The sequence below is a fragment of the Cantharellus anzutake genome, assembly GCF_015039405.1.
Source record: "Cantharellus anzutake strain C23 chromosome Unknown EI90scaffold_42, whole genome shotgun sequence".
NCBI lineage: Eukaryota > Fungi > Basidiomycota > Agaricomycetes > Cantharellales > Hydnaceae > Cantharellus > Cantharellus anzutake.
This window is the reverse complement of record NW_024066992.1, coordinates 288525-316163: the sequence shown is the minus strand read 5'-3', so window position 1 is coordinate 316163 and position 27639 is coordinate 288525. Positions and strand designations below refer to the sequence as shown.

General features: G+C 48.9%; 3 protein-coding genes across 3 annotated transcripts; 2 read left to right on the top strand and 1 right to left on the bottom strand.

Annotated features, from left to right (window-relative positions):
- Positions 1–6681: 6681 nt before the first annotated feature.
- On the bottom strand, positions 6682–7137 carry EI90DRAFT_3127247 (uncharacterized protein; the record flags this gene model as incomplete). The annotated part of the gene is made up of 2 exons (XM_039063995.1): positions 6682–7030; positions 7091–7137. The coding sequence occupies 2 exons, from the start codon at positions 7135–7137 to the stop codon at positions 6682–6684; spliced, it is 396 nt and encodes a 131-aa protein (XP_038913378.1).
- Positions 7138–11839: 4702 nt separating this feature from the next.
- EI90DRAFT_3127246 (uncharacterized protein) lies at positions 11840–12778 on the top strand (the record flags this gene model as incomplete). The annotated part of the gene is made up of 2 exons (XM_039063994.1): positions 11840–11858; positions 11916–12778. 2 exons carry the CDS (start codon positions 11840–11842, stop codon positions 12776–12778), a joined length of 882 nt encoding a protein of 293 aa, XP_038913377.1.
- A 10159-nt stretch (positions 12779–22937) lies between these two features.
- Positions 22938–23402, top strand: EI90DRAFT_3018268 (uncharacterized protein; the record flags this gene model as incomplete). Its single annotated transcript, XM_039057214.1, has 1 exon — positions 22938–23402. The coding sequence occupies one exon, from the start codon at positions 22938–22940 to the stop codon at positions 23400–23402; it is 465 nt and encodes a 154-aa protein (XP_038913376.1).
- Between the last annotated feature and the right edge of the window lie 4237 nt (positions 23403–27639).

The following is a 27639-nucleotide window of genomic DNA, read 5'->3' as shown; positions in this document are numbered from 1 at the left end:
TTGGGATGTGGACCGCGCGGACAAAGTCCGGCGATAACGCGTCTGTTTCGGCTCCACTATCGAATAGCGCATAGGCTTTTATGCCTACTATTTTTATGTGAGCCGTTAGTGTTCTCTTCGTTGAGAGCGGTCTGTTTGCGGGGTATTTTCCCGCGTCTTTTGAGATGCGGAATTTCGCATCAAACAAGGGGGACTGGGTTTTGATGGACTTTTGGTCCTTCTTCCCTTTGTCCTTGTTTTCCTTGGGTACTTTGGTGTATTTCCCCAAGGCATCTTTTCTTGGTGCTTCCACCAAGGCTTCGGCGACTTTTTTGTCTGCCGTGTTTTCTAACTGGTGTGCTACAGCCAGTTTGATTTTATAATTTATGTCATCGTGGTCGATGACTGACATTGGGCCCATTCTTATGGTCCCGACGTTGACTTCCTCACCCTCTGAGTCGGGTGAGTATTGAGGTCCTTCATATGGGTCCTCTACTTCGAAGCTTGATGCTTCGAAGTTACCAGAGTTGTTCTCTGGTTTCTCATCTGATGAGCCTTTTGACTCTTCATCCATTGAGTTCGCGATCTCCATGGCAGCTATGCACCTTGGTTTTTCATCGCTCGTTATATTGTGTCTTGGGCAATCTTTCATTTGCCCTATTTTGCTGCATTTGCCGCAAATTGGAACTGACTTTTGGTCGGTTTTCCTCGAGTTTTTCGAGGATGTATCCTCTTTCCATCTGGGTTTCAGCTCTTCCGCCTTCTTTCCTGATGGGAGGGCTCTGCCGCGGCTCGTGGTTGCCGTGGTAGTTGTTCTGGTATAGTAACCTGATTTGTAGGCTGAAGACATCTTCAGCCCATCAATTATCTTGTCTACACGAGATATTGCTTTTAACATCTCCTCGTTTGAGGAGAAGTCTGCTCTGATTCTATCATGAGCAATCATTTCCCTCTTCCATTCGAGGGGAATGTAGTTTAGGAACCTGGCGTTGAAGGACACCTGGTCTGGTGGCGTCACCATCTGGGATGCTGCTTTTGACAGTTCTAAGTAGAACTGTTTTAGGCCTTTTTCCGCTTCGTATTTGACGTTGCGGTATTTCTTTGTCGCGTTCAATGCAGTGGAGGCTTTGATGAAGGTTCTCATCAATATGTTGAGAACTTCGAGGAACATGCCCTCATCTCCTCTGAGGAGAGTTTCGTCTCGGAGTCTAATTCCGAGGTCAAATGCGGGCCCCCCTAATCCACGAATCAAGCAGTCCAGGTGGACTTTGTCAAATTGGGGACCTTTGCATCCTCGTGAGGCGAGGAATCCCAGTAGTTCTGTGAACCACTGCCAGAACGATTCCATGTCGTTCTCCCCTGACCATTTCTTGTCAGGGAATGCCGGCCCATTCTTTAGGGCTTCTGGTTTCACTCCTTCTGGGTAGGGAGTGAGTATTCTCACTTCGGCCATTCTTATGGCCTTTTCGTACCATTTCTCCAGGTACTCTTCTTGCTCCCCTGCCTTCGTGGGGTCGCTATCCAATGGAGATCTCTCCTTTGGGGGGGATTTTGCTGGGGGAAATCTTCCTCGCAGCGTTTCTTTGGTTTCAGGCGAATTCGCCTGAAGTTGTATTTGTATTCTCTCATTGTTTTGAGAGGGTGTGAATGAGTTACCTCTCTGTTCAAGAGGTCCATCATAAGTGGACGTTTGGCCGAACCTTTGGTACGTGCCAATTCTCCTCCTAATCTCTGAACGATGCCTTCTTTCGGCATCGTCTTCTCCTATCCTTGGGAGAAGGACCTCCTTAGCGTCTCTGTCGAGTCGCTGATGATATTCCAGTGTGCTTTCACTGGTGGTTCTTTTCGTGAATTTTTCACAAGTTCTATTTATGTCCTGGACCGTGGTCCAGGGGTGTTTATTTGTTTCCTCACTTTTTTGTGAGAAATTTATTTCCTTCAGCAAATCTGTTTGTTTGCTGATTTTTTCAGTCAACGCGTCGATTGCGTTGGCCATTCTTTCTAGAGTTATCTCTAGACGAGCTGTGCTATTATGGTTCGTTTCCTCGATCTTTTTTTGGATCGAGTTTATCGCGTTTATTATGTGCGATTCCTGGTTTTCCAGGAGGAAGTTTGGTTGGGCGAGCAGAGACTCTCCCCAGTTGACATTTCCGCTTCTGGGGGTTCCAGAATGGGTTCTTGGAGTGAACACTCCATGCTCGCTTTGTTTAGGCGAGGCTGTTGTGGAGGGTGCTTCCCTTTCATAGAGGGGTTTGTTCGCTGGTTTTTCCTTACTTTTACGTAAGGCTTTCTCAGCGAACTCCCTCATTTCAGTTCGCCTCCTCTTCATTATCTCGGAGACCTCCTCCGAGGTTGGCGACCTTGCCTTGTCTGGCATGGTGTGTGGGAGTGTAAACAGCGGAAGTTCTTTTGGAGCTTCCGCGCTCTGGGAGATCCTGCTCTCAGGGTGTATTTTCGCGCCTTCTCAGGCTGAAAGCCTGAGAAGAAGTTGATCTTCACTTTCCGTCCTCCATTCAGATGGAACCTGGAACAAGTCCAGTAGTTTTTCGGATAGCGGATGCAGGGGCTCTTCCCTTTGTTTCCCTTTGTCTGCCTTTGGGGCTTGACTTGGGGACGTGAGGGGGGGCTCCAGGGGATAGTGGGGCCCTGGAGTTTCCTGCGACTCTATCCGATCAGCTTTTTGGGCTGATCGTTCGGCGCTTACGCGTTTTTCGCGCAAGTCGATCACCTCGTGAGGAGGTGAGGGATCTTCCCCAGCTTGGGTTAGATCGGTATGTTGTGGAGTTCTGGGGGTATTTTGCCCCGCACTTACTCCACGTAAGTTTCTAAAACCTTCAGGGACCAGCCCTGAGGTGGTTGCTAATGCCGGATCATGTTGATCCTCGTCGTCGTCTGACGACGGCTTTTGGTTTGAATCTCCCATGATGGGAGATTGCAGTTTCTTTATAAACCGCTCGTTTCTTTTTAGTGTCGCTGCAGATGCGACCTTGCCCTTGCGGGCATGTTTAGGTGCCATAGGCGCTTCCGAGTCAGATGTTAAGATTGTAGAGTTGTGGGTTGTGTTGTAAAACACACCTCATGCACTTAAAAAAGTGTGAGGTCTTAGGGTGGCTCAGCACACAAGGCCGTAAGTGATACAAGATAGTGTATTTTACGGTGGTGTGTAAGCAGTTACCCAGAGGTTCCCACTTGCCCACGTGACTATATGTATCTAATTTACATGTGACTCGGGGTTCGGGGCTATTGCCCTGACACTCATATACAATGTACATAATTACTTGTAGCCTCAGTCTGAAAATCGACTTGAAACCCCACCCAATTTCCCCTAGAGACTTTCCATTGTTAGCTCCAAAATTAATGACAAAACAGTAGTGGCACTGTGCTCCACCTGAGTTGCTGAGCCAAGGTCCTCATGTATTAAGTCTCCATTCCACTTCTGAATCTGCCACCTTCTAACAAATAGAGCCACAATCACAGTCACAATAAGTGCTCACCCTGGGTACATGGCCATATCTACACCAAATCTTCATGGATTTTGGCAATCAAACTGGCAAGAAATCAAGTGTTTCATGTAACCCAAAGTATTTGATGGAGAATTGGAGAGACAAATGGGGGGAAATTTGGTTGCACCTTGCACACTCAAGCCATGTGCTGCCCAGTCATGACTCTCCATGAAGAGTCAGGAATATTCATGAAGGGTCATGAGCATTCATGTGCAGGTATGGGAATTTTTGGGCATGCTCATGAATTCCTGTGAAGAGTCATGACCATGCATGACCATGCATGGAGATTCATGGCTCTGCATGAAGATTCATGATGCATGGCTTCATGACTCTTTGTCATATCCATCCCCGGCCATCAACTTCCGGTCCCTCCGATCCCTCCGGTCTACCTCCGCTCCTTCTTCACTAACCTCGGAGCTCCTGTATTCCGCAATCCCCTCAGTACCCCTCGATGGTCATCACCCCCTCCTTTCAATTTATTACCTACGCCTCCCTAAGTACGGAGCCCCAAAGACTTCCGGACAGCTCCGACATCCGCTAGCGCACTCCCGCCTCCACTGGGCAATACACTTGCCTGCCCTGCAGAGCCCACCTTCGGGCCTATCCCTCCTTTCCGTTTCTGGGTTATCGCCTGCCTTTCTGTTAACCCCGCGACCCGACTCATCGGTAATATTCAGTCGGCTAATGTTTAACCCCATTAGCTCCGCTCCATTCGGCTCCGCCATTTGCGGACCCATCTTCGCTGTAACCATATATATATCCAGCTTGTACATAGGTTACACTTCAGTAATAAAATCGACTAGAGTTAACCCCCTTCAGTTCTGGTTGCCAGTTAGTAAGTTAGGGCACGGACGTGTTACTAGGCACAGCGCTCTTGGCATAAGTCGCTGAGGCCGAAGCCCTCCACCACGGAGACTTTCCTTCGTCTCAAACCTGGTCTCTGACACTCTTCATGAAGTCAGAAGTCATGAACCTTCATGAAGTTTCATGAAACAGCATGAAATTTCATCATGAAACAGCATGAAATTTCATGCTGCTTCATGAAAATTTTCATGAAGGTTCATGCTTGCCAAAAAAAATCAACTTTTTGGGTTGAAAATTAATGATTTCAATATAAATATTGTATATAAGATAAAGGTTCATGAACCTTTATGATGTTTCATGAAAATTCATGGGATCCATGAAGAAGGTTCATGAAGTGGATTACACTTTTTGATAGTACCTCTCAACTACAGTACAGGACTTATATACATAATAAAAGACAAATGGGAACAAAGGGGAAAACCCAAGAGGGACTTACCCACTTGCTGGGTTGGCAAGCTCGTGAGAGAATCGCCTTATCGAGCATTGTGGAGTGGGTAGGTGAAGGGTGGAATTAGCAACAGCTACTGGAGAGTGGGAAAACCTTTGTGGGGGTGGTGGAGGTCCTAGGAGGTCCATAGTAATATTGGGTAGGTAGAAATATTAATAAACGTTTAAGGTGAGGATAAGAGGCACTGGAGAAGGTACCGGAGATGGGAGGTGGAGGTGAACTGGAGGTATAACCAGAGGGTATGGCGAAGGTGCGGGGGGAGGATGGACCGGAGGTGGACCAGAACGGTGGCAGAGTAGAGCGGAGGTGTGGCAGAGTTGGTATGGATATGACAGTTCCCCCTTTTGCCACCCCTTGTTTCCTTATTTCCTTTTGTCCTTCTGGGCCAGTCCTATTTAGTTAGTTGTGCTTATAACGCGTGTAGGTTACACTGGATGTACCTTAGTTTGTATATCGACTTGGATTTCCCCACTTGTCTCTTCTCTACATCGTAAGGCTCCTGTCTGAAATTGGGACAACAACATAAGAACGAAGTGCAGCACTCCACCTGAGTCGCTGAAGCTGAAGTCCTGCCCCTCCAACCTTACAAGCCTGGACGACTTTGCACACCTTGCAGATCATTGATGACTTCCACATCATTGTCCTCCTCCTGTATCATCTCCATAGTGGCCTTCATTGGCGCTGTTTTCTTCCTCCTGTAGTCAGGAGGGAGATTATGTGTTTGAGTAACATCAACGTGTGGTATTCTCACCCCACTGTGCATGGGTTGTGATGACAGAATGAATGGTGCAGGCACGAAGGTTGGCCTGAAATGGGGCAGTAAAGTTCCACTCTCCCCTGCAGTTGATGATCCAGCCAGTTGTCCTGGGTCGATTTCCCTACCTTTCCCCTTAGTGTCAGTGGTCACTGTCGCCATCAATGGGGTAGGTGGCTTAGTTCCACTAAAGACAAATCGTTGTAATGGGTCTATCAATCTAGACTCATGACTCAGGTCTGGGGGGGGTAGGTATCTCTCTATCTCTCAGGTAGGTATGTGGTCCTTGGGAGTATGGTGCTGATACTCTGTCTAACCTCTCTAACTAACTGTCCAGTGTCATGGGAGGGTCCGATACAATCAAAAAAGGAAAGTCACATGCATATGAAAATAGTAATGGAAGAAAGAAAACACTGTATCCCCTCAATCACTCCACCAAATCCAACGATCTTAGACTCGTCAGAACCACCTCTACAACCCCTACAACTCCTACTATTACACTGACTCACCAATCCTAATCCCTGATGCAGTAAAGGGTGAAGTGTGCAATGAGGCTTGTTGTAAGGTTGGTGTAGGTGCTGTTACAAAAATGGGGCTGGAGGCACCCATTTTCGTCCATCCTAGGCACAGGAAGAGGGAAAGGGGTAGAAGTTGAGTTCATTCGATTTACAGTAGATATAGCAGGTGTTGTTATAGATGTTATCACAAAGACATGGTTTTGTTAATGATTGATTGGTTAAACTCTATTACTATACAAATCATGTGATACAGAACCCATAAGAGTCTAAAATGGGAAATCCCCATTTCCATAACAGGTGCCGACCTTGTATCTCCTAGTTCCTCAAGTCCGTCAAAGAGATAAGCTGTATAGAGCTATATTTCGACAGGTGTGGAGGAAAGGAGTTCAACTCCATTCATCTCACACTCCGTTATATAAATATGTAATTACATTGTTGTACATTATTTATAGCAAGGGAATAAAGATGGTTGGCCTCAAGGAACACCATTCCTTACACTTGTTTTAGCCTGCATGGACTTGTCCCCACAACATCGTCCATTGGGTTCTTGTATCTCGATGGATGGGCATGAATTTGCCACTTCTGTGACAATGGCAGTGGCAGTGGGAAATCCCTTCAGGTACTGGGACCCCAATGATTGGTTGACCCATTTACAGGGACCTCTTGGGGCACTTGTGCCTCAACAGTGGGTTCTTTTGTCTGTTCAGGGACAACAATGGGATCCCCATCAGTTAATGGGTTTGGGGGTGGGTTTTCCACCATTACTGTGGGTGGCTTTGGCTCATTGTGTCGAGAGAGTGCAAGGAGAATTTCGTTTAATTTCTTGTTTAATCTCTCTTCCACCTTGATGATGTTGTGATCTAAATGAGCAATATTGTTGCTATTCCCAGAGATATGGGTATTCATGTTATGGACATCGCCCCTCAATTCAGCGATGTCATTGTCAACTTGGTCGATGCGATTTCTTAATACTCGCACCGTCTCAGATGCAAGAGAGTGGGTTCATGGAGGATGCAACATGCACCTTGGGATGTATGCTGCGAGAGTCTCAGCTATGAGGGCTTCAGACATTGTAACTTGGTCAATGTCTCTTAGATAGATCTGATGCTGTCACAGGGATTTGCTGGTGTACCATAAATGAGCCAAATCCCATGATTCTACTACCCTCAGCAAGCACCTCACATCCATCACATGTAGCCTATATCCCCTCACACTCCTTACACACTTTCCTATTTTTCCTTATTTTTCTGATTCCATTTCCGGTGTCTAGAGCCCGATGTTTCCACTTCCTTATCGTCATGTGATGCTCTTTCCTTATTTTGTTTTATCAGACTCTTCCATGACCCACTGTACAGTTTGGTAGAGAGTATCAGCACCACACTCTAGAGGACCAAATATACCCATCCACCCTTTGCCTGACCAGTAGTGAGATTCCTATCCCCCCTCCTTCCTGTCTCAAGTCTAGTTGGATAGACCCATTACAACGCATCTGAGATGTGTTGCTGGGCCCTTGCAGGTCCAGATCACCACTATCAATTGAAGTGGTGTCATCTTCCACCCTACAGCCAGTGGAGGGACCAGCCATGTTGGCAGGAGTGTTAGACTGGCTCCTGGTGTTGTATTTCGACATCAGGAGGGTGTGTTGTTCAACAAGTTTGGGTGAGAACTTGATTGAAGTCGTGCGTTGTCAGGGGCGAACGATGCATGCATTGCCAAATTGTCAGGGGATGACTCCTGGGTCCCCATGACCCTCCCCTATGGTCCACAGTCTCAGGTGTAACCAGCCCTGTCCAGGGCACAACCTACTGTGGGTCAGAGATGATATATAAAAGAGAGGCAAGTATATACAACTTGCCTACTGTGGGTCAGAGTGTCAGGGACTTGTCCAGGGTCAAGGGAGCCCAGGTGTAGTGTTTGGGGCCAAGAGCCTGGCAGGGGGCAGATCGGGCATGTGTACTGACAGGCCCAATGTGGGACAGTGGTCCCTGGCCACTTAGACTGAAGTGGAAAGTTGAGAAGAAGGCTACTTCTTTGGTTCCCACTTCAGGTTCGTTTATATACATGCAGCTTAGATCACATGACAGGTGCCACATCACTCTCGCACACAGCCGTAACCACCCAGGTGTCTCTGTGGGAGATCCTGAGGGCATCTGGTGCAGGCATGCATACTGGGCACAGCAGGAAGTTGCCCAAGGTGCCCAGGCCAGGTGTATGGTGGGTGTGCTGCAGATGGGTCAATGGTACATTGATACAAAGAAGGTCGTCCATGTAGAATAATCTCATCTTCCCACAGTGGCCACAATAGATCGAAAACTTCCGGAGATATCCGGAAGTCACATGAGACCCGAGACCTGAGGTCCAGGCCATCTGGCCACACTGAGCATCTGGCACAGGGCACACATGGGAAGTGCAGCAGCTGGGTGTGGGCGCAGGTGTGGGTGCGAGTGCAGGTGTGGATGCAGGTATGGGCTAGGTCAGGGTGTATGTGAAGGGTCGGTTGAGGTTCCAACCTTAGTTGTGACTCCTGCTATCCTCAAGCTGTCAGAAATTAGGCAGTATTTCGACAGGGGAGGAGAAGAGTGAAAACCTGTTTCACCCTTCCCCACAATTTATATACATTGTTTACATCAAGAAATAAAGAGTAATAAACAATGAATAAAGAAAGCATGCACAGCACGCATTACCACACATCCATTCCCTACAGTATGCCCTGACACAAATGGAGTTTCGGTGCTGGTAACGGAGTGCCAAGAATGGAAAAGGGATAGAGGTGTAGTAATGCTTACTTGTTTGGGGACAGTACATTCCATTCCCCCATTCGCCTTAGGCCTCAGATGGTCTGGCTGTGTCAGGGCCTGGCCTCGGACTCAGAGGCTCCCTGACCTCAACCCCCATCTAACCTGTCCTCACACTATGCAGGGCATGAAATGTATAGTAAAAGAAAGTGAAGTATATACACTTGCCTATGTGGGGCATGAGATGAGAAGAAGGGTAAAGGTCTCATCTCCCTGCATGGTTGCTATATAAAGGAATGGGTCACATGCCCACAACTATACAGCTCCTAGAGTTGTGTAGTGTGACCTGGAGGGAACATCCAGGTGGCAGTGCCCAGTAAGCATGGGAACATTCTGGGCGAGTTACTCACCCAGAATTGTGGCTGTGACCCATGGGAACGTTCTGGGCGAGCTGCTCACTCAGAAAGTTCCCACACTATCCCATGCATGTGTGTACACAACACACAAATGCAACAATCAAAGAATAAAGGGAGTAAAGTAGGTGGGGAGTCCGGGGCACCCTAAGGCAGGGTGCTGAACCCTGACAGGCTGATAATACGCTTTTATGTGCTGTATATTGATGGGGTAGAAGTGAAGGCTGGTCCACCTTTTACAGCTACCCTGAGGGTTTATACATTTGAATACATTCTCAGCACAAATAAATAGAGAAGCTTCCGTGATGCTAAATTAGCATTGTGACATATTTATTAGACAACACAACATCAATTGATATTGTGGGCAGAATATAGACATGGGCCAGGGCCTCACAGAAAGTTAGTTATGTTAGAGAATATAATATGTTCCCAATAGTATAGAGTTTAACAGCCTATACCGGCATGGCTCAAGGGTGAGTAGTGTATGGATGCACGCTAGAGGTCCTGGGTTCGATACCAGGCTTGTCCATGATTTTATGTCCTTGCCATCTGACCTGGATTTGAAGCCATTTGAATTGGAGCTCCAGATAAGTCCAGTAGTTGCACCGGATACAATTTCGACAAGTTACATCCAAGTGGCAAAGACACCATCCACAACCCCAATGCCACTCTAAGCTTGCTAAACTCCCTCCAATTATAATTCTCAGCCTTGACATCCAAGAGAGACATAGGTGAGTGTTTGTTTGAGGCTCTAGCAGACCCAGTAGCACGCCAGGACCAAAACCCAGACCTCCCAACCACATACACAATCACTACCACCCTCCCCCTTTTCTCTGTCTTGAGTCTAGGCAATAGACCCATTACAATGTAACCCTGGGTACATGTATATAAACACAGCCAAAGTGGGAACCAGAGAAGCAACCTTCTTCTCATGTTATAAAAATGGGGCCTAATTGGCCCAGTCCAGGTGCAGGGAGTGGTCATGACATCAAAATAATGTTACAGTTAATGTAACAGAGGTTTAACAGTTGTCTTTACAATTACATTAACAAAGTGTGGATTTTGGTGATTGTTGATAGTTAGGTTGTTTGTCATGTGACTTTGTACTGTACAGAGCCCATAAGAGGCTAAAAATGGGAATATCCCATTTCCATAACATCTCATCTTTCCCACTTCAGGCAAGTACCTTAATTTCCCTTTTAATAACAATTTGTCTTTTTGTAAGGGGTTGGTGTATGTCAGAAACTGTATTCATGGTGATCGTGGGAAGCGGAGCGGAGTAAGGCAGCATAAGTGGTCACTTAGCTAATGAGCTACTCCGTTGCAAGGCGTCGTGGGGTTGGGACTTCAGCTTCAACGACTTGGCCAGAGCATTGCGCCACACGTTCTAGGCTGTCCCGTATTTCACATTAGTGGGAAAGACCTTGCGGCGATGTTGACTTAAGCGGGGATGAAGTTGAGAGGCGAACTTAAGATGAGAGTACTTGGGGGGGAATTCTAGTCGATATTCGAACTCAGGTACATCGACAGTAAACTACAAAGTATAAATACGAAAGGAGAACAGAGAAGGGGCCGGTCGGTCCGGCGTGGGACGGGAGCGGGATGGTAAGTACGACAGAACTAAAAGAGCAATGAGGACCAGGGAAATGGAACAGAAGAAATGAATGGAACAGAGGATGGCGAAGTTGGGAGGCAGAATGAATGGGCCGACAATCTAGGCACCAATATGGTGGCGGATCAGAATGTCAATATACGAATAAATCAAATGTCAATAAAGGAATAACCAATTGTCAATAAAGGAATAAACCAAATGTCAATAAAGGAATAACCAATTGTCAATAAAGGAATAAACCAAATGTCAATAAGGAGCGGATCAGCGGCGACCATAACAACCGCTAGTTAGTTAAGCGAATGAATAAGAATAAAACGGTATTGGCCGAATGGCTGAGGAACTCTAAGTGGTGGCAGGAGAACGAAGGAGGCGCTGCTACGGGGCCATAGAACGGGAACCACTATCGGCGCTGCTAAGTGATGGGCAATGGCGTGATTAACGGGTGCGAGTAACGGGCGCAAGAATGAGGGTGCAGAAAGTGGTAGAAGGGCGGGGACTTTGCGGGGCCGTGACAGTGTAGGTGCCAACCCTGGTTAGCCTAGTTCCTCAGGCTGCCAACAAAAGCAACTTGTATGAAGTTCGCCTTTGTAAGGGATATAGGCCATGTACTCACAGCCTACCTTATTCATTCTTCATTCTTTATTTATTGCATCAGGTTTGTACCTGACGCAACACTTCTATTCCCAAACCCTTCATTTCTACCATGCAGTCCCAAGCCGCAACTATCACATGTATATACAATATTGTATTTAACCTACATGCGAGGGGGGTAAAGGCTTCCCCAGCCTTTTACCCCCCCGTTGATAAATACAGCTTCATACAGCATACTTCAGCGGACTGGGAGTGTAAGGCAAAACCTGACTATTGCGAGATCACTTGTGAACTCAACCTTTAACAACGCTTACACTTTTTTACACTTGGTGAGCAAACAAATTTAACCTTTCAACTTCTTCTTCGATCGACGTCGCGAAGCGCGCTGATCTAATTGAAGTTCCCGACTTTTCGTTACCACCATGGTAAAGAAAGCTTCGGGTTTGCCCTCTGCAAAGAGGATGAGGGCGGCTGTGTGAAACAACGTGCCAACTTCAGATAGCACTGGGGTTCCCAGCGTTAACACGCCTGAAATCCCTCCCGATCCAGGAGAGACAGACGACCCCAACACATCTCCAGGTCCACCAGGAGACCTGGATGTGCCGGGCCCTTCCCAATCCACAACCACGGTTGTACCTGCCATGGTCACACCTCTTCCCCCTGAGGAAGACCCACCCAACGTGCCAGTTGGACCTGATCCATTCACTGACATGCCTGGTTCCCCTGATCCTCTCAGATCGGGTGAAGCATTAGGGCTTGGTGATGGCCCTGACAACTCAGTTGAGGTCGTCAACATGGGTGGTACCAAACCACGAGTGAAAACTCCTGGATCGTTGAATGATCAGCACAATGAATTGATGATGATGCTAATAAGCATCAATCAATGGCTGACTCGCCACAACGAGGCTATAGAGGACTTACAGGCTTGGATTTATCACCCTAGCCCTGGATTGGCTGGAAGCCAAATCCCTCTAAACTCACCCCAGTTTGAGGCAACAAGTGTGCCTCCACCCATACCAGTCAGGGGACGGGACAGAGAACCCATCCAGCGACGAAACTCGCTGGTGGACGAAGTCTCTGCTGACGAAGACTACGTCAGGACGACCACCTACCTCCCTGTGCCTGGGCATCCCAGTGTGAGGATGACAACATACGTCCCTCATGCTGATGAACCCGCACCTGGGAGTTCTTCGACCCCATTGCCAAAGAGAATCCCTTCTTATCTGAAGGGAAAGAGTGTCGATTGGGGCCCTCAGGGCCTGCCTGTTGTCCTCAGAAGGACACAGTCACTTCATGTGCCTGAAGCACCCATCGTTTTGGAAAGTTCGACAGATGAAGGGGAGACTGATCGCGATCCGTGATTGACCTGGAACCTACATCACGGTTCCGGGCCTGCCCTCGTCATGAACACATGGGGCGAAATAAAGAAAAAGCAAAGAACCATCTTTGCTCCCCGTGCACTTAGTGAGATGTCCGTGGAGTATGGGACATGGATGGATGGTGATGCCATCTACATGCACAGACCTGAAGCCCTGGACGATCATGCCCGGGAGATCAGATGTAGGCTAGGTTCCTACGGTCGATTTACCGCACAGGACCCACGAAGTGGGGCCTTTGAAAGATTAGGCCAAGATTGGCCCAGTCGGGTGGATGCCCAACAAATTCCTCTCAGGGCATCGAGACAAGAAGTCTCGACCCCACAGCCAACCATCTGTACCCTCCAAGACCCTCTTGGAGGGGCTTCACACCCCATAGTGGTTTCCCCAGTAAAGAGGGAAAGGGAGCCTAACTCCCAAGTTCCACGTGTTGCGAGCTCTGTCCACCCTCGGGTGGTGAGCTCGACTATCCCCTGTGACGGATTCGTTGAATCCACTCTCAGGTCTTATTCAAGGGACCCAAGTAGTTTGTCCCCCAGCGGCCCTGAGGGATTCATGGAGGAGCTGGTTCGCCAAATCACAAACCTGATCAGGATAAGGATCCTGACCCCTCTTCCTGCTGATGTAAAAACAGAGTTATTAAAGAAAAACTCTGTTCCATTCCCCACGACCCTATGGTCTGGGGAGAACAATCTCGAAAAATTCGAGAGTTGGCTCGTCAAACTCACTTCCTGGATTTCAGGAAATGGGTGGAAGGGCGAGAGCTACAACGAGCACCACATAGACGCTCTTGCTCACGTAGATGGCGATCCTAAACAGATCGTGCTTCACAAAATGAAGCTAGGATTCGAGAGTGGGACTATCCCCACCTTCACTCAGCTTTTAACAAAGCTGATGCTCACATATGTGAAGAGGTCAGCAGCAGTACCTGCCACCAAACTCTGCAAAACGCTTGCTTATGACCCTGCAAAGGGGATTAAGCATTTTTATACTCAGCTTCTCTGAGCATCAGAGAAGATGATCACTTGCCCTGACCAGGCAAGTTTCAATGATCATTTTGTAAACGCTCTCTGTCAGGAGATGGACCCCGGGTCCCCATGACCCTTCTCTCTATAGCCCACAGCCCTGTGTGTAAACAGCCTATCCTAAGGCACAACCTACTGTGGGTAAGAAAGTGAGAAGAAGGTTAACTTCTCACTTTCCCACAGTGGCCCAATATGGCGAAAACTTCCGGGGATACCCAGAAGTCACATGAAGAGTGGGAACCGGGCCCGGAGCATGCGGCATGTGGAGCATGCGGGGCGGAGCGCACATGCGGGTCCGGGTCCGGGCTAGTCAGGGTGTGTGCCCTGACACTCTCCCCTATCATATAAGGGAAGAGCTCGTACTACGCGACCAAATTTTGGTCAACTTCATGTCCAAAGATGAACTGTGGATGGCTGTTCTTCATGTTGACAACATGATGGACTCAATGCATGCAATAAACGCATATAAAGGAGGGCTTGCCCCCTCCAAATCAACCAATACACACCCGACTAGCAAGTCGAGTGTATCCAACAACTCAACCCTGTCCACAAGGGGATCATTGGGAGTTGCTCCTAAGATAGCCCCAATGAGGGGCTATCTGAATTTCTCTTCTTACTCTAGTAATAAGAAGCCTGCTGCAGCCACAACAAAGCCTGTTACAGGCTCATCTTCTTCACATGCCAAAGGGACTCTCCAGGCCCCTTCTTCATCAAACAACCGGTATTCTTCAAATCCCGGTAATTCTTATAACACCCAATGATGCCCTTTGAAGGATTCGAAGGGCAACCCCCTCTGCTACAAATGTGGCAAGATCAGATACTCTTTCGAGTGTCCAAACCATCCACCCAGAGCCAAGTTATACGCTCTGGGCATAGAAGAGGACCAGGACCCTCCCCACGAGCCAGAGGGTCAGGGAGACGAAGATGATCCATCTGGGGAGGCCCCAGAAGAAGAAGTTACTGCTGAAGATGGTGATCCTGATGATCGATTCATCGAGGACCCATACGAACCGGCTGGCCCTCCTGATGAGATGGTCAGCGAACCTGAAGATGAGGTCATCTTTGGGCACTTAAGTTTATGGGGGATGGGTATTATTGACCCATCCGAGGACAACTATGCCCTTAAGTTAGCATCGGCTCAAAGAGCCGACTCGCTCCTCTCTGAAGAGCAAATCGTCACTGAGCTGGTAGACGAACCAGTTCGTCAATTTAAGACTGAGGGGCAGTTGCCTCTCCCAAAGCCGGAGACTGATATAGTCCTGGAAAAAATAACCTGCCTATGTTCGACGCAAAGTTCAGACTTTCGCATGAGGCAGGTAAATACCCTACCGATCGGAGTACCAACTTACGTCACACCCTGACTGGTCTCGTTGAGATCAACGGGACCAAAGCATTCACATTGTTCGATAGTGGGGCGGAGACCAACACATTATCCCCTGACTTTGTCAGAGCATGTCACATCCCACTCCTTGAACTTCCCAATCCCCTCATGCTCCAAATGGGCACCAAGGGGAGTAGGTCCTGTATTTACTATGGGACCAATGCTGATCTGACCATACTTGGTCAGAAAAACAAACACTGCTTTGATGTCGTGAACATCAAATGTTACGATGCCATTCTAGGTGCTCCATGGTTGAACACCTACAAAGCTTTGCTGGACTTCAGCAAGCACACCGTCCATGTGAAGGGCAGTCTTATCTCCACTTTCAACGTTCCTACAGAACATTCCTTCGTGTTGACTGGCCACCAGGCCCATCAAGATTTCACTAGCCTCTCTAGGAGGCCTCCACCCACAAGCAGCCATGTGTCTGCTTCGACCAACACACCCAAGGTGTGACTCAATAAGGCAAAGGAGACTTTGCCACCCAATCACTCCTCTAGGGAGGAGCAGGGTCTTCATAGCATATCTGCTATGAAGGCCATGTCCAATGCATCCACAACAGACACATTAAGTTACCTGGCTCACTGGCCTGATCCCCACTCTGGGAAGTTACCAGACTGTTCTCATCTCAAAAATCGCCCAATGACAGATGATGGTTTTAGTGCCCTCTGCAACTGGTGGAGGTCACGATTTGAGGATGTCATGGTGCCTGCGCCTGAGATCTTACCTCCCTTCCAGGAGGTTAATCACAGGATCGACTTTATCGATCCCAATAAAAGGTATCATGAGAGGCGTGCAACATGCCCCCAATCCCTCGAGCAACAGCTATGAGAGAAAACTCTTCAATATGAGCATGCAGGCTGGTGGGTTCGCCAACCAGCCGATATGGTGTGCCCATTACTATGTCTTGCAAAAAAGGACAGTTCAATAAGAACCGTTATTGACGCAAGGAATTGTAATGCAAATATGATTCTCGACATCACACCGATGCCTGACATGCGATCCATTATGGATAGCTTGGCAAGGAATTCATATCGATCAAAGATCAATATGACAGATGCTTATGAGCAAATTCGCGTGGAACCTGAGTGCGTTCCACGCACTGCATTTGCCACTCCTTGGGGCACATACATTCCAAACATACTGCAACAAGGGGACTGTAATGGTCCCTCCACATTCCAGCAGACCATGTCATGGGTCCTCTGAGATAATATTGGGTGGGCTGTTCACACATGGTTTGATGACATATTTATGGGAACCGATATGGTTTCCAAACACAATGAGAAACTTCAGTGGGTGCACAACCGACTAAAGTCTGAACAGCTATACATTAGCCGTAAGAAATTCGAACCATTTGCCCCGGTTCTCGACATTCTGGGATGCAAGGTTGATGGCCATGGGGTCCATGTGGACTCTGATAAAATGGCGAAGCTTCGCACTTGGCATGAACCTTCAGACCACTGGGAAGTGCTACGCTTCCTAGGCCTAATAGAATACCTTGCTCAATTTATGCCTAATGTTAGCGCATACACTGGTCCTTTGGAGACCATTTGCACTAACAATCTGCCTTTCTTCTGGTTGCCACTGCACCAGAAGTGTTTCAATAACATAAAGAATCTTGCATGCAAGACGCCGATTCTAAAACCAATCATCTGGCAAGTACCAGATGGCCTCTCTGAACAAGAGAGTAACAGATTTCGAGTCTGGGTTATTACCGATGCCTGCCCTGCAGGCGTTGGGGCTATTTTGGCTCAGGGCACCAGCTGGGAACTATCCTGCCCAGCTGCCTTCATGTTGAAGAAGTTTACTTCGACACAATGTTCATACTTCACATATGAACTGGAAGCCCTGTCCAAGTGGATGGATGAATTGACTGGAGGGCGTGAATTTACAGTCGTTACAGACCATAAAGCCCTCACCTACTTCAAACAGAAGCAGCACACTTCTGGGCGCCACATAAGGTGGCAAAACTTCTTTTATGGCTTCAAGTGCGACATCTTGTATGTCGAGGGCCACAAAAACAAAGTGGCTGATGCACTCAGCTGCTATTACAAGTCTTCGTCAGACGAAGACCTTCATTATGATGACTTTGTCTCTGCAGATGTCCACATAGACAAATTTGGAGATGACCTCCCTCTAAGTCATATTGAAGAGGCAGAAGAAATGCTTCTTCTGCACTGACTTTGGTTACGACTCGCTATGACGAGTAGTGTGATCGAAGACCGCGACTTGGAAGCTGCGGTCCTAGACCCCCCTGACAATCATTCAGGGAGGAGCAAGCTGATGCTCGCTGACATTGTACTGCCTGAGGATTCCCTCAGGAGTGTTGTTGAGGAAGATGACTTCCTCTCCTCTGTGAGAGAGGGGTATGCCGAGCATGCAGCTTGGCAAGGGATTCTAGAGAATCCCGGACAATTCCCAAGATTTAAGGTCGAGAGTGGCCTTATTTCAAAGTTGAATGACTTGGGAGAACCACGTCTGGTTCTCCCAGACGTCATTCATAAAGGGGAGAAGGCGACTGGGATTGCCATCCAAGATGCACATGAGATCCTAGGTCACCTAGGATTCCATAAAACCTTAGAATATTTATGCTGCTACTATTGGTGGTCTACAATGGTATGCAACATGGAGAAGTATGTCTCCTCCTGCAAAACGTGCCAGACCACCAAGCGGTCTACTTGACGAAGAGCTGGGCTGTTGCACCAGCTGCCGATTCCAGAGGCCCCATGGTCCTCTATATCGATGGACTTCATTGGTCCTTTCCCAGCGAGTCTAGATCATAACTACCTCTGGGTAGTTATGTGCCATTTGTCAGAGGCGGGATTATTGTCAGAGTCAGGCAGACTGTCAGGGTCGGAACACTGTCAGGAGGCGGATGGAAGATGGATTGGGTTCTGTCTGAGTTGAGGTCGGAGGTGATGCAGAGGTCTGTTGGAGCGCGACGCGGATATGCAGGCGGAAATATGCGGTGTGTCCGGAAGCGCTGTTCAAGGTTAGCAGAGTGGGATCGCGGCCTCAGCGACTCAGGTGGAGCGCTGTGCCCTGAGCTTGACGTTTGGGGGAGATCCCATATTTACAGACTGACACTTACAGCGGACTTCAAACAAGACTTGCGAGCAGAGCGGACCTATAGGAGGAGCACAGACTCCGCAAGCACAGACTCAGAGGGGGGGAAGCCCCCTTTGCAGAAGGAGAGACTCAGACCAGACAGGGGGGGTACTCTAGTTGATTTCAGACTAAGGTCCCCGAAAGTATTTACAGGATATAAATAGGCAGGAGGGAAACACAGAAGGACCAGTCAGTCCGGCGTGGTCCGGTGCGGAAATAAGCGGGGATTGTCAAACTGAATGAAGGACAAGAGCCCGGGAAATGGGAGGCAATGAACTAAACAAAAGCGGATCAAGTGCCAATATTGACAGGTAATAAGAAGTGCATCAGCACATGGATCAAGTGCCAATATTGGCAAGTTAAGTGAATGAATGGATGAACAATATAGGCACTCGGCAAGGAATGAATGGTATGCTGCCGAGTGACAAGATGGCCAGAGAAAAGCGGAGGTCAGCGTGCAGCGCCGATACAAGTCCGCAAATAAGCGGGGTCGGTGCAGTGCCGACACAAGTCCGTGAAGGGACATGGAAATCAGCACGGTGCTGACAAGTCCGCAACAGAGGGTGGTCCGTCAGTGCCGTCACAAACAAGGGCAGCATGATGGCCAGCAAGGTCGGAGGGGAGTGTTGGCCTGACCACAGGGTGTGGAGGGCAACCAGGAGTGGCAGAGGTCCAGATGGGGGTGGAGGTCCGGATGCGGGCAGAAGTCCGGATGCAGGTGGAGGTCTGGATGCAGTGCATGGTTGATAGGGCAGGGGGCCAGACATCGGATTGGGGGCTGGTTAGATTGGGTTTCGGGTCGGTGGATTCGCCTATCGGCATTGATTCGCTGCTGATGGAGCCCCAGGATTTGTTGGTCGTGACACCATTTGACTTCACAGGTTCACTTGATACCTGTGAAAACCATGATCAACGCGCTAGAACTTGCGTATGAGTTCTTGAAAGGCATCGTGTGCCTTCACAGACTCCCAAGATCCATAGTGTCTGACAGAGACACTAAGTTTACATCCAGATTTTGGACAGAATTACACAGGTTACTCGGCATTTGTCTAAAAATGATGACCGCTTTCCATCCAGAAGGCAACAGACAAGCTGAACGAATGGTTCAGAGCATCATCCAAGTAATTTGCGCAGCTATTCGGCCAGATCAGCGTGACTGGGTACTAAAAGTCCCCCTTGCCGAGTTCACAATAAACTCGAGTGTGAATAAATCAACAGGGTATGCCCCTTTCGAACTTATCTATGGGACAATACCCCATATGACAGTGGAAGTTCCACTGACTAACCTCCCTGGAGTGGGTGCCTTCGCACAGAAAGTGTTAGATAACCTCCAGGGCACCCATGATGCAATAATAAAGAGTCGCGTTGAGCAATTGGTCCAAGCCAATCGGCATAGGCACCCAGATCTGCCTAAGCTGAAGGTAGGTGACTTTGCCTACTTGGCGGCCAAGGACCTCAACCTGCCTAAGGGAAGAGCAAAGAAACTCCTCCCCAAATATATTGGGCCATATGAGATCCTCGAAGCATTCGAGGATTCATCCAACTACACACTCAAGCTCCCTCTGGAGCTTCTCAATAGGGGTATTCACCCCAAGTTTCATGTTTCTCGCTTGGCCCCACACGAGCCAAATGACTCACTGCTATTCCCAGGTCAGGCTGCCCAAGTCTTCTACGACTTTGGTGAAGATCCTGAACGGGAATATCAGGTCCAGGAAATCCTGGACCATTCCTGGGACACTGGTGGTAGCCTGTGGTTCCACGTCAAATGGGGCCTGGGGGATCTCACATGGGAGCCTCTCACTCATTGCAACAAATTGGCTGCATTAGATGACTACCTATTGTTACATGGGGTCGATGCAGTAGAAAATTTGAATAAGGAAAGCAAATTTCCTTCTATTCCCACACGAGGGGCTAATAAAGTGCCCTGTCCTACTTGCTCCCAACGGACTACCTGCTTGGGAATAGTCTTACAGCCTAATGAAGGACAATTATGGTGCTAGTTGCCATATTTGGGTTTTGCCTCCGGGGTATGAACATTGTTCCCACGGACAAAACTTCATCCTTCTTCTTTTCCCCCATCATGTCTGAGCAAGTGCAAGAAAATTTTGGGAGGGAAATGCTGCCCGATGACGACTGTGGGCAAAGCCCACGATCGAACACCACCCCCATGGACACTGAGACCACGGGTCCCGCTTTAGACAGCATTCAACATACTTCAACGCCAGGTGCTGAGGCCCCCAGTGCTGCCAATATCCCTAATCCTACCCTGATACCAACAGTATCAGGGCATCCTTCCCCTGTGATGGATGTGCAAGCTACTGCAGCTTACACTGTGTCCAACCATCAGACAATGGGCCAGCAATTTTTCGTGGACTTGATGGTGCCAGGACAAGCGCTGCCGTTGCCATACTTTAACCCCAATCTCTGGGGTTACCACCCTTCCCTCCCTCGTGGAGCACCCACTCCTGAAGCAGCTCACCAGCCACATGCTACAATGTCAGGGTCTTTCCTGACTGAACTCCTTATGGATGCAAACACCCATGTTCAACATCTTGACAATGAACTGTCACAGTCTCGAGAAGGGACTCGATGTATCCAAGAAAAAACATAGGGCTCCATGAGGAACTCTTTAACATCAAGCTCGAGAACCAGCGTCTCACCAGTGAGTTGCAGGAGGTCTCGTTACACCGGGATTTCCTCCGACAAAAGTGCGACTTGCTGGAAAGGGACCTCGAGTCATTTGAAAAAGGTTGCAAGGAAGATGAGGCATCGCACCCTCGAAAAATCCCTCACACAGAAACGCATACCCAGAATGCCCCCATCAAGAGGGTGCATCGTGTAGACGACAACTCTTGTCCACACCCTGGACCAGCCAAACTGGCCCGTCCTCAAGTACCTGTTGCTGACCCAATGGTGAGCCATAGGATTCAATCTAATACATCCAATCCCGAGTCGGGAAAGATGTCAGAGTCCGCGCATCAGTTCGCACGTAAGAATCTCCCCGGGAAACTAGTCGTTGTAAAAGCTGGGGGGCCAACCCAGCTGGCAATAAGGCCTTATATACATGAGTTCCGCAACTCACAAGAGCGCGGCTACATTGGGAACACATGGTAGCCGATAGAGAAGCGACATGAAATAGGAGAATAGATCATGCGGATAAGGGGGCGATAGCGGGTGAGGGATGACGCGATAGCGGAAATAGCGCATTGAATACAGCCTGCGTTCTAACTACGGCAAATCACACGCAGATATCGGCTTACGGGTACTCAACCTATCCGGATAGGGGTCCGGGCCGGCCGGATAACCGTCCGTGCCCTGACAAAAGAGCAGGCACCGTGTCACCCCCTTGTCAGGGCACACACCCTGACTAGCCCGGACCCAGACCCGCATGCGTGCTCCGCCCCGCATGCTCCGCGTGCCGCATGCTCCGGGCCCGGTTCCCACTTCTCATGTGACTTCCGGGTGTCCCCGGAAGTTTTCGCCATATTGGGCCACTGTGGGAAAGTGAGAAGTTAACCTTCTTCTCACTTTCTTACCCACAGTAGGTTGTGCCTTAGGATAGGCTGTTTACACACAGGGCTGTGGGCTATAGAGAGAGGGGTCATGGGGACCCAGGGTCCATCCCCTGACACCCCTCCTACCACTCGAATATTCATGGTTCCGGCTACTAGCCAGAATCGTTCTCCTTCTCCTGGGACATGGAGAAACATACCCATCCCGGGTTCCTTCCGCACCAACGACTTTGTACATGGAGTTACCATTAGTGGCCAGAGGTGGCTAATTGTCAGGGCATGCCACTCCGCTCCATGCCGCTCCCTCCTGCTGCCCCTCTTTCCTTCTTCTCCCTCTTTCCTTTCTCCTTTGTCTTCTTTCTTTCCTTTCTTTCTTTATACGGACGACCTCTCCCCTCACCCATGTAGCACAGACATGTCCGGTGCCGAGTACCCCACATGGATACTGCACCACCAGATACACCGCGCACCTTCACTTGTACTTCTCCTCTTTGACACTCGGGACCGCCCATGGAGCCATCCGTGATAACCCGGCTCCACCCAGGCTGACATGGCACCCCCATGTGACCCGTTCCCACCTGTATATAAACCGAGCCGAAGCAGAACCGAAGAAGCAGCCTTCTTCTCACTACTGCTTCAGGCAAGTGTCTTACTTTAGTTTAGCTTAGTCTTTCATCCTAATGACAATCACTACTGCTTCAGCCTAAGAAGCCAGACAGGGATGCAAGCCTGAGTGAGGGCCGTTCGCTATACATTCCCGTCACTCCACCGCTGCCTGGGCCGCTAGCGCCGGGGGCTACGCTGCTACCCCCACCTCTCCTGTATCGTCCCTGACACTAATCACCACTGAAATAGGCCATCATCAATGGCGATGGGACAACTTCATACTCCCGTTCCTGATTACAGTGAACAGGTTTAAATTCCTGCTTGACCTCAAGTGGATCGACCAGCAGGTAGGGGTGGCTGGGGTTATCGATGATGCCCCAGGCGATGTTCGTGACCTTCATGCTCATTACTTTGAGCTGAAATTCGAGGGCAGAAGGAATCCTTCCGCAGATGACTTCGACAAGAGGTATGGGTACGTCCAAAGGACTCCCGAAATTCTCAACAAGGCAGGGATGAAGTACATCCTGCTGTCGTTGTGGAGGCATCATCCCTCCAATGAGGCAAGGGCTTGTAGGGCAGCCAATACGACCACCTTCAAATTCTCGAAACTGCATGTGGGCGACTACCCCATACCTCCTCCCCCTCCATCGTGGTCAGGGCACTTCGTGCCTGAACCAGCTCCACCTGCACCTCCACAAAAGACACGGGTTTCTCTCTCTCAATTAATGGATGGCAACTATGGCCATCTACCCGCTGCCATGCGCCCTCCCACCCCACTGCCTATCCCCGATGAGGACGAGGATATGAAGAGTGATGGCAAGGTGACTACAGGGTCAGTCAACGAGGCTGCCCCTCTTCCTGAACATCGTTTCCCTGCTGTGATCCGGTCTGAGACCGAGGCTGCTGTTGCTGGTCCTTCAGACCTTTCTAATGCTGCCATTTCGGCTACCACTGGCCCTTCCTCCAAGAAGGTTTAATCACCTTCTCTTCGTCAAGGTATATGTGCCTCATTTAACACAGAGGGGTTAATCACCCCCTGTTCTATCATCCGCTCTGGTGTGTCATTTGTACCGCTGAGGCCTAACTGCCTAACTGCCTCATTCATCATTTTTTTTGCTTTCTGCTCTGGGACCATTGTAACACAGTTCTGCAAAGGCCTAACAGCCTTTGCTTTGCTATGTTCTCCACCCCATTCTCTGGACTGTCATAATAACGGTTATGTGAAGGCTTGACGGCCTTCACTTCCTTAGTTCCTCTGATCCACTGAAACAGCAGGTCAGTGGAGACCTAACGGCCTCTACTTTATATATCTTTCTTTGGTCTGTCGAAACAACAAACCCATGGAGGCCTAACAGCCTCTGCTTTATATCTTTTCTTTGGTCTGTCGAAACAACAGACCCATGGAGGCCTAACAGCCTCTACTTTCACTTAATCCTGAAACCATCATAATAACGGTTTCGTCAAGGCCTAACAGCTATCGTTTTTTAATTCTTTCTTGAATAATTCTTGTAAAAAGTTTTGAGGGGAATGGCTTAATCGCCATTCCCCACTTTATATTAATTTCTTGACAACTTCTTGTTATACCTGCCTGTGCAATATTAATATCACAAGGGAGGAGAGTGTAAGGGATATAGGCCACATATGTCAGAGTCTGGAGATTATTGTCAGAGTCGGAAGTACTGTCAGAGACGGATAGAAGACGGATTGGGTTCTGTCTGAGTTGAGGTCGGAGGTGATGCAGAGGTCTGTTGGAGCGCGCGCGCAGATATGCAGGTGGAAATATGCGGCACATCCGGAAGTGCTGTTCAAGGTTAGCAGAGTGGGATCGCAGCCTCAGCGACTCAGGTGGAGCGCTGTGCCCTGAGCTTGACGTTTGGGGGAGATCCCATATTTACGGATTGACACTCACAGCGGACTTCAAACAAGACTTGCGGGCAGAGCGGACCTGTAGGAGGAGTGCGGACTCCGTGAGCACGAACTCAGAGGGGGGGGAAGCCCCCTTTGCAGAAGGAGGGACTCAGACCAGACAGGGGGGTACTCTAGTTGGTTTCAGACTGAGGTCCCCGAAAGTATTTACAAGGTATAAGTAGATAAGAGAAATCAAAAGAGGGACCGGTCGGTCTGGTGCAGAAATAAGCGGAGATGAGCGGGGACTTGTCAAACTAAACCAAGGACAAGAACCTGGGAAATGGGAGGCAAGGAATGAATAAAGTCAAAGCGGATCAAGTACCAATATTGACAGATTAAATGAATGAATAGGAAAGTGCAATAGCATGTGGATCAAATGCCAATATTGGGGTGAACATAATAAGCACTCGGCAAGGAATAAATGTTATGTTGCCAAGTGACAAAAATGGCCAGAGGACAAAAGTGGAGGTCAGCGCGCGGCGCCGATACAAGTCCGCAAATAAGCAGGGTCGGTGCGGTGCTGACACAAGTCCGCGAACAGAGGTTGATCTGTCAGCACTGTCACACAAGGACAGCATGAAGGCCAACAGAGGTACAGAGGGGAGTGGGAGTGTTGACCTGACCAGAGGTGTCAAGGGCAACCAGAAGTGGGCAGAGGGTGCAGAGATGGGCAGAGGGCATGGAGTGGGCAGAGGGTGCGGAATGCACGGAAGCGGGGCATGGCTGTGACCACATAGCAGGAAGCAATGAGTGTGGTTCAGATGGAGACAAGGTGTCATATCCGTGCATACCCGATCCCGACCCGACTTCCAGACCTCCTCCTTCCCCACCTCTGGAGTCCTACCCTACCGCTGCCCATTCCGATACTCACCTTTGGTCCTGGCAACACACCTCCTTCTACCTCCCATGCCACCTCTACTCCTCCTTCCCTCTCCTCCCCTATCTCCGTCCGCTCCGATACTCACCTCAGACCGAACACCGCCCCTCTCGCCACCCTCCTACTACTACTCCTCCTACACCTCTGCTCCTCCCCCACAAAACCTCCACCCTTCCGCCATCCTCCTACGCTCCTCCCGTCCGCTCCAATACTCACCTTCGGACCTGACAACTCCCCTTTTCGCCACTCCTTCCCTCTTCCCTTTCTCCTCTCTCTCCCCTCTGGTACTCTCCCACCGACCTCCCGCCAAGTTACGACCTTCCACCACTGTCCCATACTTCATACTCGGGCACTGATCGTACCTTTGCTCCGAGCCTCCGTCATAGTCCCTACCTCGGACTTTGACTCCACCTCGGTCTTAGTCCATTGCATTGGTGACCTCATACTACGTAAACACCATTGCCAATATTCCTCAGACTTTCAACCCTGCCTCCGTAAGCTCCGTAAGCTCCGCAACCTCCGAGCTTCACGGATCATCTTCAGCACTCTCACCGCTTGTAATGTATTTCTCGCATTTCTCCCTCATCCCTATTTGGACTGCTGCTTCTTCCCATTCTAGCCAGTTAGTCATCATCCCCACTTCTCACCATCCTCCTGCCCCTCTGGGCCTCACCCTCCCTACCTCCTTTTGGATGTATCACAGGTTCGGTCTTATGACCTTCGGTACCACTCCGCTTCTGTCTACCCTTTGTTCCCGTTCGGACGTCTTCATTCCGTTTCGGATCCCCTTTGTTTCCTTGTGCTTTTGCCCCCTCCATTATATATATCGGCGCTTGTACATACTCATTTTGGCCTCAGTCCGAAATCGACCTGAAATGCCCCCTAGAGACTTCCTGCTTGCCTACTGTGAAATTAAGGACCAAATGGACAAACAGCAATGGCACAGCGCTCTGCTTGAGTCGCTGAGGCCAAGGTCCCTCCACGCTAAGTCTCCGATTCCACTCCGGGATCATCCGCCCTCGCTCAGTTCTAACACAAGGCTGGCATAGGAACTGGAGGGACTGAATGCTGGGAGCGCCAAGGGCTTGGGAACTGGAGGTAAGGTCAGAATGCCGGCAGGGTCTAGGTTCTGATTATTGGCCAAGTCTCACACAATAAGGCAGGGGGCCAGACACTGGGTTGGGGCTGGTTAGGATGGGTTTCGGGTCGGCAGATTCGCCTATCGGCATTGGTTCGCCACTGATGGAGTCCCGGGATTTGTCAGTTGTGACAATATACTCGTGGCCTACCTTATTCATTCTTCATTCTTTATTTATCGCTGAAGGAGCGGAGCTGGATCACCTTATGTAACCAGTTTCCTACGTCCAATAACGATATTAGAGTTTGTGCTGATTTGTGTACTGACCGTGTTTTGGTTGCCAAATATATGATTGTTCACTGTCTAAACAACAATAAACACCCCCCAACGATCTCACCTGACATATAGATCGTCTACGGATAAAATTTTATATTGACTTTACTATGATTTCTAGTCAATATTACACCTAGATATACCACTTTTCAGTAGGATGTGATTTTCCTGATAATTTACTGAAGGAAGACTACTAATAAAATAATTCCACAATAAATGTTACTCAATACAGGAGTGACCAAACTGCTCTTTCTATCGCTTAGAGTGCGTGCTAGTTATCTAGCAGGTTCAGGATCACTCACTTTTCTCCTGTGGTGTGATAACCAAGTATTGCTGAGAGATTATTCAATTAAGAAGTCCCTCCACCAAATTCTCACTAATTCTCACTATGACACTTTTGTTCAGCTGTGTCTAACTGACCCTAACTCACGCTTAGAGTGACGTGTTAGTTTTATATTAGCTAACAACTAATATTTGCTTTTATCTTTTGGAGCAAACGAACCAACCACTGGTGAGGAGAATTAAACTTTTATTTCTACCTGAGGTTTGAGAGGGGGCAGAAGCGGCGGCCTTTTATGCTTTTCAGAGGCCTCTCTACTCCCACGCCTCGCACTAGTTACATGTGCTACATTTGTATTATAGATAGTTCTAGAATGATATAGGGGCTTGGGCTGTGTAAGCTTAATAATGGACTTAGGACATGACTCAGCAATAAGTAATTCATTTCTTTGTCTTTTGGGCCGATCTTAGCGGGATATTGTAGCGCTGAAGCTATGCTCTACACCGCCTTAATTACGAACGGTTATCTTTAGGAATGACTCGGCTATAAAGGAACTTTCTAGACTGTTCTCTAATTGACCCCTTTTTGTGAAGCCACATCATTACTAATGTTCTAGAGCCTTCCCAATTCATTAACCGATCCGCGGACTTCTGAATCACTTCATGCTTATGATCCGAGATCCAGATCATCAATCATTCCTTTGTTCCGATTTATTTGAGCTTAAAATCAAAAGGTTTT